The 12,500-nt window shown below is 33.8% G+C and overlaps 1 protein-coding gene across 3 annotated transcripts in view; it reads left to right on the plus strand.

Moving 5' to 3' along the window:
* LOC123511810 (band 7 protein AGAP004871-like) overlaps window positions 1–12,500 on the plus strand; it is a 308,047-nt gene that overhangs the window by 175,970 nt on the left and 119,577 nt on the right. Inside the window, exon 1 of one of the 3 annotated variants that reach the window (XM_045267842.1) lies at window positions 8,397–8,616. The exons of the other annotated variants lie outside the window; for them this stretch is intronic. Coding sequence (XP_045123777.1) covers window positions 8,445–8,616 — 172 coding nt within the window. The 5' untranslated portion in view covers window positions 8,397–8,444. Of the gene's footprint in view, window positions 1–8,396; window positions 8,617–12,500 lie in introns of those variants that run through there. 3 annotated transcript variants of the gene reach the window in all.

Genomic DNA, 12,500 nt, shown 5'->3' on the forward strand with positions numbered 1-12,500 from the left:
AAGATATCATGGCTTTCTTCCTCCAAAGCGAATAATAATGAAAGGTGAAAGAATAACAAAAATACCAGTAGAATTTTGGAGGCACACACACACACACACACACACACACACACACACACACACACACACACACACACACACACACACACACACACACACACACACACACCCTTGGCACATTGGGCATGAAGCCAAAACCATCGGAGTGTTGCACGTTGACTCTGTGTGTGTGTGTGTGTGTGTGTGTGTGTGTGTGTGTGTGTGTGCGTGTGCGTGTGTGTCTGGCCTTGCAACAGCAGGAGCCACACCGCCAGGCCATCAGAGGCGCCAGTAGCCTGCATTCTGCGCCTCGCCACGGGACAGGCCAGGGCGGGACAGGCGAGTGTCTGTCTCGGGACCTTACTCTGAAACCCCCGCGCCGCACCTCCGCCACATTCAAAAGCCTCCACTTGAAATGACACGTTTTGAAAGTTGTTTTGTATGGTTCCAGTGAGAGATTATCAATACATTTTCATTTCGGACAGTGGCGTTTTGAGAACCAGTTTAATTGTTTCTGTGGCGTTTGGAAATAGTAGTGGTGAGAGATTTGTGTTTGAGAATGCTTCCCTCATCGTGACGTTCAGTGCCTAGTGTCCCGCAGCCTCGCTCTGTGCTGCGCCAAGTGACAGTTGGAGCCGCCCTTCTCCCTCGCCCCTTTTGCTGTGCTAGTGAGAGGAAGTCCGCGCTTTGTGATGACGAGTACTTTGGTTAAATAGCAGGAAATGAAATGGTCTATTTTTTAAGGGTCTTTATTGTGAAGAGGTTTTTATTTATGAGCTTTTAATGTGAATTAGAAACTTGATTTCCTCTCTTCTCTCATTGTTTTAGTGAGAGGAAATATCCGCTTCATGACAACGAGTATATAGTGAACGCATATAATTGATAGATAAACATTTTTCACAACGAGTTTCAATGTGACTTGGAAATTAGCTTGTGTTAGTAAGAGAAAACACTTAATGTATCGTGCACTTTGAAATAGACAACACGTTCAATTGATACAAAAACCAAGTCTATCATTTTTTTCACGAATTTTTTTGGGGTGAAGCTTTTAATTCGCTTTTCCTTTTCTACAGAGCGTTAGTGAGAGGAAACTTTTGCTATATCCTGTACTTTGATGAAATAGGAAACACGTTCATTGAAAACAAATTAAGTCTATTTTTCCACGAGTCTCAGTGGGAAGCCGTTAACTCGTCTTTTCCTTTCCATTCTCGCGCCAGTGGAGGGAAAATTCTTCACTCGAGTGGTTTGTTGAAATAGAAAACACGTCTAGCGATATATAAAAGAGGGTATTTTTTCTGCGAGTTTAAGTGTGGATCCCGGAACTCGCGTGTGTCTCCTTGTCCTCTGCGGCGTCTGGGATGGGAAACAGTCGCTTTGTATTGCTTGTCGGGTGTGTAAGTGAGCAAGAGGAGAGAGAGACAGAGACAGACAGAGAGAGAGAGAGAGAGAGAGAGAGAGAGAGAGTGTGTGTGTGTGGCCGCTGCCGTGACAGAACAGACTGACCTCTTTTCCTCTTCTACTGTTAATTCCTGTTCGTTTCCCGATATGTAGTGAGTGTTGTGTTGAAATCAAAGACGTGCAGTGTGCTTACCCTTACTCTCTTTGCTTCTGTTGTGACGTGGCGCTTTGTTATTTATTCTTGACCTTGTTTTTTTTTTCATGTAACTTCAAGAAAACATTTTACATCCGTTTTCTTACTAATATCCAAGCTCTTAATCCAGAAATTTATACTTTTACCGCAATGATCATGGCGAGGAGAAAGCGATGGAGCAAAATTACAAAACTTGTCTTCATTTTTTATTATTGGCATTACTATTATTTACATCTATTCTTTTTAATCTACATTGTTTTCAAAGTACGAAAGGAGGATAGAGTCAATTTACAAAGCTCTCTAGTGTTTTTTTTAGTATTTTAGAAAGATATACTCAATTTATGAAGGTATTTTTTATAATCATCACTTTTTCCCACATCAGTTTAATCAATGAAGATCTTTTATTATTATTATTATTATTATTATTATTATTATTATTATTATTATTATCATTATTATTATTATTTTCCCCACATCAACTTACTATCTACCTTTATGTATTGCAAGTGTTGTATGCCGGGAAAAAAAAAGTAAGCGAGAGTGAATTTACGAAGCTATTGTGACGTTTTTGAGTTTGTGTTAATTACTGAAGCTTCACGTAGAGAGAGAGAGAGAGAGAGAGAGAGAGAGATCCTTTACTCCCTCTCCGTATTGTATCGAGAGAGAAGAATCAAATCACTTCCTGAACAAACTTAAGACGATCGGATCTCTTTTCACTCATAGACGAGAAGTAATTAAGTTTTTTTTTGTCAGTATTTTTCTCTTCTTCCCTTTCCTTTGAAAACTCTTGGCTGGAGACACTCTTGGAAAGCCTCCTTAGCACGGGAAAGGAGAAGAGGAAACGTGATAAATGAAAAGATAAATCAAGTCGTTTTTCTGTTTTTTTTTTTTTATAAGGACTAATGATGTGTACTAGAAACCTGCTTATTTATGAGGCTTGATGGTGGTGGTGGTAGTAGGTAGTAGTAGTAGTAGTAGTAGTAGTAGTAGCGGTAGTAGTTGTAAGAAGAAGAGGTAAACAAGGAGGAATATCAAGTCAATCAGTCAAACAAGAGTAGTAGTAGTAGTAGTAGTAGTAGTAGTAGTAGTAGTAGTAGTAGTAGTAGTAGTAGTAGTAGTAGTAGTAGTAGTAGTAGTAGTAGTAGTAGTAGTAGTAGTAGTAGTAGTAGTAGTAGTAGTAGTAGTAGTAGTACTAGTAGTTCATGTATGTCTTGCAGCATCAGCGATATAAAACAAGCATATGTATTCATGGAAACAGAGAGAGAGAGAGAGAGAGAGAGAGAGAGAGAGAGAGAGAGAGAGAGAGAGAGAGAGAGATTTGTACAGAGATGGTAAAGGAAGTTATTTTCATCCCGCCAATCGCGTTCCTCATGCATCAGCTGGACACTGCGGCAAAACTCTCGATATTTGCTGTATCAGTGAAAATATTGGATTAGTTTTGTTAAGAGGATGTGGAAACTAGCAGAGAGAGAGAGAGAGAGAGAGAGAGAGAGAGAGAGAGAGAGAGAGAGAAGAGGAGGAATTTTGTCTTTTTGTGTCTAATCGTTGTTTTTCCCTTAATATTTGACTGTGGGGTATATTTTAGTTGTGTTACTGCCTATAGTCTTTCCTTGTGTTTATGAGAATGTTAGACTAGTAATATTAAGAGGAATTATATAAAAATTAGTTGAAAAGAGAGCTGTGTGAGTGTTTTTATTTATTTATTATGTTTGTCGTGTTTAAAAGTGCATTCTTGGAAGTGTTTGTGGATTTCTTGTATATATTTATTTCATTAGTGACGAATTCGATTGCTAGAGAGAAAGTAGAATTAAAAGAAAAAAAACGGAGGAGTGTGTATGTGTGTGTATGTGTGTTTTTATATATTCACTTCATTTTTCGTGTTTAAATGTGTTTTAATGGAAGTTTTTGTGGGTTTCTTGTATATATCTACTGTATTAATGGTGGTTTTGATTGCTAGAGAGAAAAAAGAGGAACTTATTTACTTTTTCTATTATATTTGTCCCGTTTTTCATGTTTAAAGTCGTACCGTGGGGAACATTTTAATTGCCTTGCATTATAATTTTCGTATCAAAGACAATATAAGATTGGTACAGAGAAAGTGACAGTTTTTTGTGGTTATTGATTTGTGTGTTATATTTGCCGTGTTTCTTGTGTGTGTCAAGTCAGTATTGTGATCAATCTTTACACTGTCATCCATATTTCACGATCACAAAGAATGATGACGTAACGATGGAAAAAAAAATGATGGTGCAGGAAAATTTGTGGTTAATTTATATAATACCACATCGGGGAAAAAACTGAAATGTTGTCGTTATTTCTTTATTAAATCATACGACGAGAGGGAAGATAAAGCATTGGAATTCTATGTTTTTCAATTCACAACATTGCCTTGAAAATAAATCGTGTAATCTTTTTTTGGGGGAAACTTTATATACTTTACGAAAACAAGGAAAAAAACTAGTAATATATTTTTTTTGATAACTTAATATTACGATGAAAAAAGAAATAAAAAGGTATCGAGTAATCTTTTTTGGAGAACTTTATATACTTTATGAAAAAAAAGAGAAGGAAAAATACTGAGTTATCTTTTTTTTGTTAACTTAATATCATATACAATAAAAAAGAAAGAAAGGAAAAGATATCAAGTAATCTTATTTTTGGTAACCTTTCACCTCACGAAAAAAAAGAAAAGAGGAAAAAGAAATCAATTTTTTTGGTAACTTTCTCTTTCACGAAAAAAGAGAAAAGAGGAAAAATAAATCAAGCAATCTTTTTCATACTTTTTGGTAACCTTCTCCATCTTAAAGAAAGGAAGGAGAGGAAAAAGAAATAGAGTAATCTTTTCTAGCAACGTAATAAATCACAACAAAAAGAAAGGAGGGAAAAATAAATCTTGCCAGCTTTTCTGTTCACTTAATAAATCACAAAAAAAAAGAAAGGAAGGAAAAAAAAATCAAACAATCTTTTTCGGTAAATCTACACATCACAATCTAACAATCATTTTTTATAAACGTTACACATTATGAAAAGAATAAAGGAAGGGAAAAGAAGTAAAGAAATGAAGCTATCTTTTTTGCCAATATTAAACATTACGAAAAACAGGAAAGGAAGGAAAATATATCCAGCTCAAACACATCAGAAAAAACAAGAAAAATGAAGGAAAATATCGTGTAATCTTTTTAGTAACTTTACACATCACGAGAAAAAAGGAAAGAATACACCAGGAAAAAATACATGAAAAAAACATGAAAAATGAGGGAAGATATCGTGTAATCTTTTTCAGTAACTTTACACATCACGAAAAATAAATAGAAAAGAAAGAAAAGAAATAAAGAAATCAGGGAATTTAATTTTGTAACTTAAAACATCACGAAAGAAATGAAGGGAAGGAAAAATAAATTAAGCAATATTTTTATGGTAACTCGATATATCACGAACAACAGAAGGAAAAATAAATCGAACAAGTTTTTTAAAAGAATGAAAAATTAATCGAACAAATTTTTTTTTTCATTGGTAGCTTAGTACTTCACAAAAAAGAAAGGAAAAGAAATCGAACAATATTTTTCTGGTAACTTGAGCAATATTTTCTTTTTACTTAATAAATCACGAAAAAACAGAAAGAAAGTCAAAATAAATAAATAAATCGAGCAATCTTTTTGGTAACTTAATAGATTACAAAAAAAAAAAAAAACTGAAAGGAAATAAAAAAAACAGAAAGGAAATAAAAAGAAATAAAGAAATCGAACAATCTTTTTTGGTAACTTAATAAATCGCGAAAAAAAACAGAAAGGAAGTCAAAAGAAATAAAAAATCCAGAAGTCTTTTTTGGTAACTTAATACTTAAAAAAGGAAAAAGATATCTAGCAATCTTTTTTGGGAATTGTACACATCATGAAAAAAAAGAAAAGAACGAAAAATAAATTAATGAGTCCCACGAACGTTTTATTAGTAACTTTATCCATTGCAATATAAGGAAGGAAAATAATAAGGAAATCAAGGAATCTTTTCTTTGGTAACTTTACACATCACAAAAAAAAGGCGGGAAAAAGAAATCATGTAGTTTCTTTGGGGGAGCTTTATACATCAGGAAAATAAAAAGGAAAAGAGAAAAAAAATAAATCGAGGAATCTTTTTTTTTTAGTAACGCTAAACATCAAGAAATAAAAAGGAGGGATGGAAAAATAAATCATGTAATATTTTTTTGGTACTTTATGCATCACGAAAAAAAAAGAGAAGAAAACTAGTAATATTTTTTTGGGAACCTTACACATCACGAAAATAAAGGAAAAAGAAATAGCGCAGGACATTTTTTTTACGGTACCTTACATAATGACGTTAGCAAAAACTCAAACATTGCCTCGTTTATTTACCGAATGACGTGAAAAAAAACGAGAAGAGTGAAGGAAAGTTTGTGTTTACTCGACATATTAACACAACGTAGGAAAAGTCAGATAAAACTGCAAAATTTTGACTTAAACTTCAATATTTCCCCAAAAAGAGTTCAAATATTTTCCTAATTTTCAGCTTGATTATAAAAAAAAATGAATTATCTAAAAAAGAAAATGAACTCATCATCATAATTTTCTCTTAAATCACATGACACACACACACACACACACACACACACACACACACACACACACACACACACACACACACACACACACACACACACACACAACCCACCAAAACTTTCTCGGGGGGCGGGGTCTACCTTACACAAAGAGTTGCCGTAGAAATCACCACCACAGTTCTCATTCCTCTACTAAGCTCACAAAGAATGCCAGACAAAGTGGCGAGGCTGTCACGCTCTGGGGAGTATCTTTACTGTCGCTCCCTGTAAGCCTCGACTTTCTACGGATACTGTGTCGTCATATTTACAGAGATAACTGCCCAGAGAACCTTCCCACACCCCTCTTTTCCTCGTTCCCTTTCTCTCTCCTCCTTCCCTTAGTCCTCTGTGTGTGTGTGTGTGTGTTGAGCCAAGGATATGAGCGAAGGGAAAGGAGAAAATGGGTGAATCTAATTGAAATCTGCTTTTTCTCTTAGTTTTTCGTCTTTTTTGTGTTGTAGGGCTCTGGGTGTGTTTATTAGGGTAAAGTAGGATTATGGTTACTTGTAGTGGTGGTGGTGGTGGTGGTGGTAGTAATAGTAGTAGTGGTAGTAGTAGTTGTAGTAGTAGTAGTAGTAGTAGTAATAGTAGTAGTAGTAGCGGTAGTAGTAGTAGGATTAGGAGTAGAAGTAGTGGTGGTGGTAGTTGCTGTTACATTTTTTCAGCATTGCTTCTACTACTACTACTACTACTATTACTGTTACTACTACTACTACTACCACCACCACCACCACCACCACCACCACCCTTGACAATACTTTTAGCCATAACTGTACAGAGAAGAGGATTACTTTACAAATATTCATAACCACTACTAATTTACAACCATATTTAAAGGAACACTAAGAAAGAAAATAAAAATCCTCAGTATTTTCACCCCTACCACCACCACCACCACCACTACCACCACCACCACCACCAGTACTTCGTTTTCTCTCTCACAAAAAACGGGGGTACGAATCTCACTCATACTTTCCATTTTCTCTTTTTTTTTTTTTTTTTTTTTTTTCCCCATCGTCACCTTTCTCTTCCTGGTCCACTTTTTTTTTCTTTCTTTTTCTTTCTCCGTACAGCCACTTCTGTGCGGGGAAGAGAAAAGAGAGAAAGAGAAAGAGTGAAGGAAAAAGAGAAAGAGAGAAGAAAGGTGGAGAGGAAAGATGCGATGGAAAGACACAGGAAAGATTAAGGAAAAAGGAAAGGTGGAAAAATTGATAGAGATATAAGGAAAATATTAACGAAGGGTAACATTGAGGAAGGGGAAAAAAGGGAGAGAGAAACGAGGAAAGGAAAACAAAAGAGAGAAGAACGAAAAAAAGTTTAAAAAGTGAAAATAAGAAAGTGTAGAAATAAAAAGAAAAAAGAAACAAAAAGAAATAAATAGAAAAAATACGAAAGACTTAGAAAAGAGAAAAACAACGAACTAATTAAATAAAAATGAAAGTGTAAGAAAAAGAAAAAGAAAAACTGAAGAAAAAGAAAAAGAAAAAAAAACGAGAAAACTGCAAGAGAAAGGAAGTTCAAAGATAAAGAAAAGAAAAATAATGAATAACTGAAGAAGAAGAAAATGTAAAAGAGAAAGGAAGACTAAAGAGAGAGACAGAAATTAGAAAGGAGAAACGTGACACAAAAAATAAAATATCAGAAAAATAAATAAGAAAGTATAAAGTAAAAAAAAAGAAACTGCGAGGAGAGAGAGAGAGAGAGAGAGAGAGAGAGAGAGAGAGAGAGAGAGAGAGAGAGAGAGAGAGAGAGAGAGAGACCGGAAAAGAACATCAAAATCGAAAGAAAAGAAAACTGTAAAATTTGAAAGAAAAGAGGAAAAAGTACAAGAAGTGAGACAAAAAACTATAAAAATTGAAAGAAAAATACAGGAAAATTTGAGAAAAAAGAAAACAAAAGGCTGAAAGTGAAGGAAAGAAAGAAGAAAACAAAACGAGTCGGATGAAAAGAAGAAGGAAAACAGTAACAATGGAATGAACAGAAGAAAAATAGAGAATCAAGAAAATAAAACAATAACGAAAACAAGATAACTAAAAAAAAAAAAAACAAAGAAAAGAAGAAGAAAAATAGAGAAAAAGAAGAAAATATTAATAACTGAAGGAAAAGAATAAAAAATCAGGAAAAAGCTAATAAAAACAACACACACAGAGAGAGAGAGAGAGAGAGAGAGAGAGAGAGAGAGGATGGGGTGATGTGGTGGCGATGAAGGAAGGGGTGAGTGAGACAAGGGTGAGTTCTGGCGGAAAGTCCAAAGCCACTATGAAGAACCAGAAAAAGACAATTACTCCAACAAGGCAACCCAAGCCGCCCAAACCGCCCAAACCACCCAAACCGCCCAAACAAGCCAAGCCGCCCAAGGAACATAATGCTAAAGGTAAGGAATTTTTTATTTTATTTTATTTCTCCTTTTTCATATTTATTTTAGTATTTTTATTTTTATTTTTTCATTTTTTTCATTTTTTCTTTTTTTGTTAATTTTTCTATTTTTTTCATATTTTTCCAGTTTTATTTTTACTTATTTTTTTTTTTTTTTTTTTTTTTATTTTCTTTTTCTTTTTTTGTTTAGTATGTTTTAATTTTCTTTTTTCCGTTTCCTATGTTGTTTTCTTGATCTAATATTTTTTCTTCGTTCGGTTTGTTTTATATTTTTTTTTCTCTTGTGTTTTGTCTTTTTCTTTTTTTCTTCCTATTTTCGTTTTTCTTGTTCTTATCCATCCATTTTTTGTGTTGATTAAATCTTTTCTCTTGTTTGTTTACTTTTTCCTGCTTCGTCTTACTTATCGCCTTCATTTTTCATTATCTTTTCTCATTTCTTCTTCCTCCTCCTCCTTCTCCTCCTCCTCCTCCTCCTCCTCCTCCTCCTCCTCCTCCTCCTCTCTCTCACCCCATAACCCTCCTTCGCTTCCTTCTCTTCGGAAAATAACTTAATAATTCATTTTAAAAACTCAATTTTACCTAACTGTGTCCTGGGAATTTTTCGAAAGTGGCCTCCTCTCTCTCTCTCTCTCTCTCTCTCTCTCTCTCTCTCTCTCTCTCTCTCTCTCTCTCTCTCTCTCTCTCTCTCTCTCTCTCTCTCTCTCTCTCTCTCTCTCTCTCTCTCTCTCTCTCTCTCTCTCTCTCTCTCTCTCTCTCTCTCTCTCGGTATCATCACCCCCTTTCTTTATTATTTGATTTTTATTACCTATTGTTGTTTTTACTTTTTATTACCTTTATTTATTTTCTCCTTTTTCATATCAAGATTACATTTGTTCTTTCTATTATTGTATCATTACTTTATTTCTTTCTACATAATTTCATTCGATTTTCTTTCACACATATATTTCAGTTTCCCCTTCTTATAATAAACTCTATATACTTCCTTAACTAAATTCCTATTCTTGACATAAACATATTACCATTAATCTTTATCACCTTATCTATATTCCTTTAATTTCATCATCGTTACCCTTTCAGATAACCCAATTTACAACCCATTTTCTTTACGCAAACTGAGAGAAAACGGGTGCCAACAATTTTACCACTTACACCCAATCAGAACTCAGCTTTAGTCACCCTGGGGCGTCGCTTGAGCCAATCACAATTTTATATGAAGCACCAGGTGTTCTCTTTACGCGTCCCGGGAGTGAAGGGGTGGACGCCGTGTTTGTGGCTCCATTTGTTTCTCTCCCTTGCATCTTCCTCCACGACTCTTATTCTCTGCAGTTCCAGTTCCATCTCTCGGTTTCATTCCCTGTCTTTCCCTAAATCTTCTTCCTTCAGCTGGTTCTCTTCAGGTTTTGTCCTCTATTTAATTTCCTTTCCTTCAGTTGGTTGTCTTCTGCTTTTCTTTATAGCCTCGTGTTTTTTTCCTCTTTATTTTCTTTCTTTAGTATTTTTTTATTATTTTTTATTCGATTTCAATTTGTTTTTCTTAGTCATTGTCTTCCGCTAAATCTTCTTCTTTTCAGTTGGTTGTCTTCTCGTTTCTTTCTATAGACTTGTGATTTCTTCTTTTTCTGTCCTTTCCTTAATCTTTCTTTCCTTAATCGATTCCTATTCTTTAGTATTTTTTCGTTGTTGTCTTCTAGTTTTATTTTATAGACTCGTTTTTCTTCCCTTATCGATTCCTATTCTTTTTCTCAGTCTTTGTCTTCCACTAAATCTTCTTCTCTTCAGTTTGTTGTCTTCTAGTTTCCTTTTTCTCAGTCTCTTCGTTCATCTTCTCTTTAGTTCGTTTTATTCAGGGTATTTCAAATCATTCATGTCTTTTCTCACACTCTTTGTCTTCCCCTCAATCTTCTTCTCTTAGTTTGTTTTCTTCTTTCTTTTAATCGATTCGTGTTGTTACTTCTCTCTTTGTCTTCCTCTTAATCTTCTTCTTTTAGTTTTATTGAAGGTCTTTTAAATAATTCGTGTCTTTTTCTTCTCACTCTTTGTCTTTCTCTTAATTTTCCTACTTTAGTTAGTTTTCTTTAGTCTTCTTTGAATCGATTTATGGTGGTTTTCCTTCTAACTATTTTCTTTCTCTTAATTTTCTTCTTTTAGTTTGTTCTCTTCTGGTTTCTTTATTCAATTTGTGTTTTTTTTTCTTCTGATTCTTTGTCTTCCTCTTAATTTTCCTTCCTTAATTTGTTCCTTCAGTGTTCTTTTAATCAGTTCCTGGTCTTTTGTTCCAAGTGACCAAACCATCTTATTTTTTTTTAGCACTGAATATTCTAACCATGTGTTCCTTGGTCTTTTTCTTGTTATTATTTGATCAGACTGCCTTATTTCCTATCCTGAACCCTTTCAGTACTGGGACACATTTTTACCTTGGGATTTGTGTACCATCGACCATTTTATTGACTTTAGAAAGGGTCTATGGAGGTCTGAAGATTAATGGCTACAGTCTTCACTTTCTTAATTCCCCACATAAGTATCTCAAGCTGTCTAAAATCACCAAATAGTAAGAAGAGTGAATGTGAAACGCGTCATGATACTGAAGAGGTTAGCATTCAATATTCTAACCAAGGCAAGACAGTGTAAGTGTTTTAAATGGTATTCCTGACATAACAAAGGTGACATAAGGAAATTCTCAGTGCCAGTAATAAGGACAAAAATAATTGGTAAGAGTAAAAAATAATTGACCTACCCTTCAGAAAAAGGTAGATTTGAAAGAGAAGGAATTTGGTTCTCATATAATGGCTGAAAGATTGAAATGTCTAAATATAATCGGTTAATTAGTGCTGAGTCATGAAGGAGGTTTAAAAAAGCTTCTCAAATACAGTGGGGGAGGAAATTAAGTGGTATTATTAATGAGATTGTGAGTGCTGAGTCATTGGGGAGATTAGAAAAGATGATTAGGCAAGTTCGTAGATGGATGTGATAGATGGGAATATACCTTTAGGTTTTACGTAAAGGTAATGTTTGTCTTCTTATTTTCTTTATTTTCTTTTATTTGTGATTTGTCTTATTTTTTTCTTTCAATTGTGGTTTACTCGTTTTCTTTCTTTTTGGAATTTAATTTGTTTCTTTTATTTGCATTTTTTTTATTTTCTTTTTACTTTCTGTTATTTTCTTTTATTTTTTTCATTTTTTTACCTTGTCATTTGCATTTTCTTTTATTTTGTTTTAATTTGGAATTTCCTTCATTAAATTGTCTGCAGTTTCCTTTATTTATTTCCTTTGTTATTTCCTTATTTTCTTATATTTTTTGCAGTTTTTCTTATTTTCTTTTGCAGTTTCTCTTATTTCCTCTCATTTGCAGTGTTTCATTTTTCTTTTTTTATTTCCTTATTTTCTTTTCATTTACAGTTTTCATTATTTTCTCTTACTTGCAGGTTTCTCATTTATTTCTCTTTAGTCTCTTTTATTTTATTTTATTTGCAGTTTTCCTTATTCTCTTTCATTTACAATTTCCTCTTTATTTTCCTTTTTTTTTGCAATTTCCTTCATTTCCTTTCATTTCCTTTCATTCCCTCACTTTTTTATGTCATTTTCTTTATTCTTTCTTTTAAAATTTTCTTTCATTTTCTCTCATTTGAAATTTCACTTATTATTTTCTTCTTCTGCAGTTTCCATATTCTCTTTAATTTCCAGTTTCCATTATTCTCTTTCATTTCCAGTATTCATTATTTATCTTTTGTCATTTTTCCAATTCTCTTTCTTTTAACAATTTCCATTTATTTACAATTTCTCTTATTATTCTTCTGCTCCTGTGTTCCCTCAGTCGAATCCAGTTGAGTTCAGTACGTAGTGTTCGTGGGATTCTTCTTGGTTTCTGATCCCTCTTTTCCATTT

Source organism: Portunus trituberculatus, chromosome 32, assembly GCF_017591435.1.
Source record: "Portunus trituberculatus isolate SZX2019 chromosome 32, ASM1759143v1, whole genome shotgun sequence".
Classification (NCBI taxonomy): domain Eukaryota; kingdom Metazoa; phylum Arthropoda; class Malacostraca; order Decapoda; family Portunidae; genus Portunus; species Portunus trituberculatus.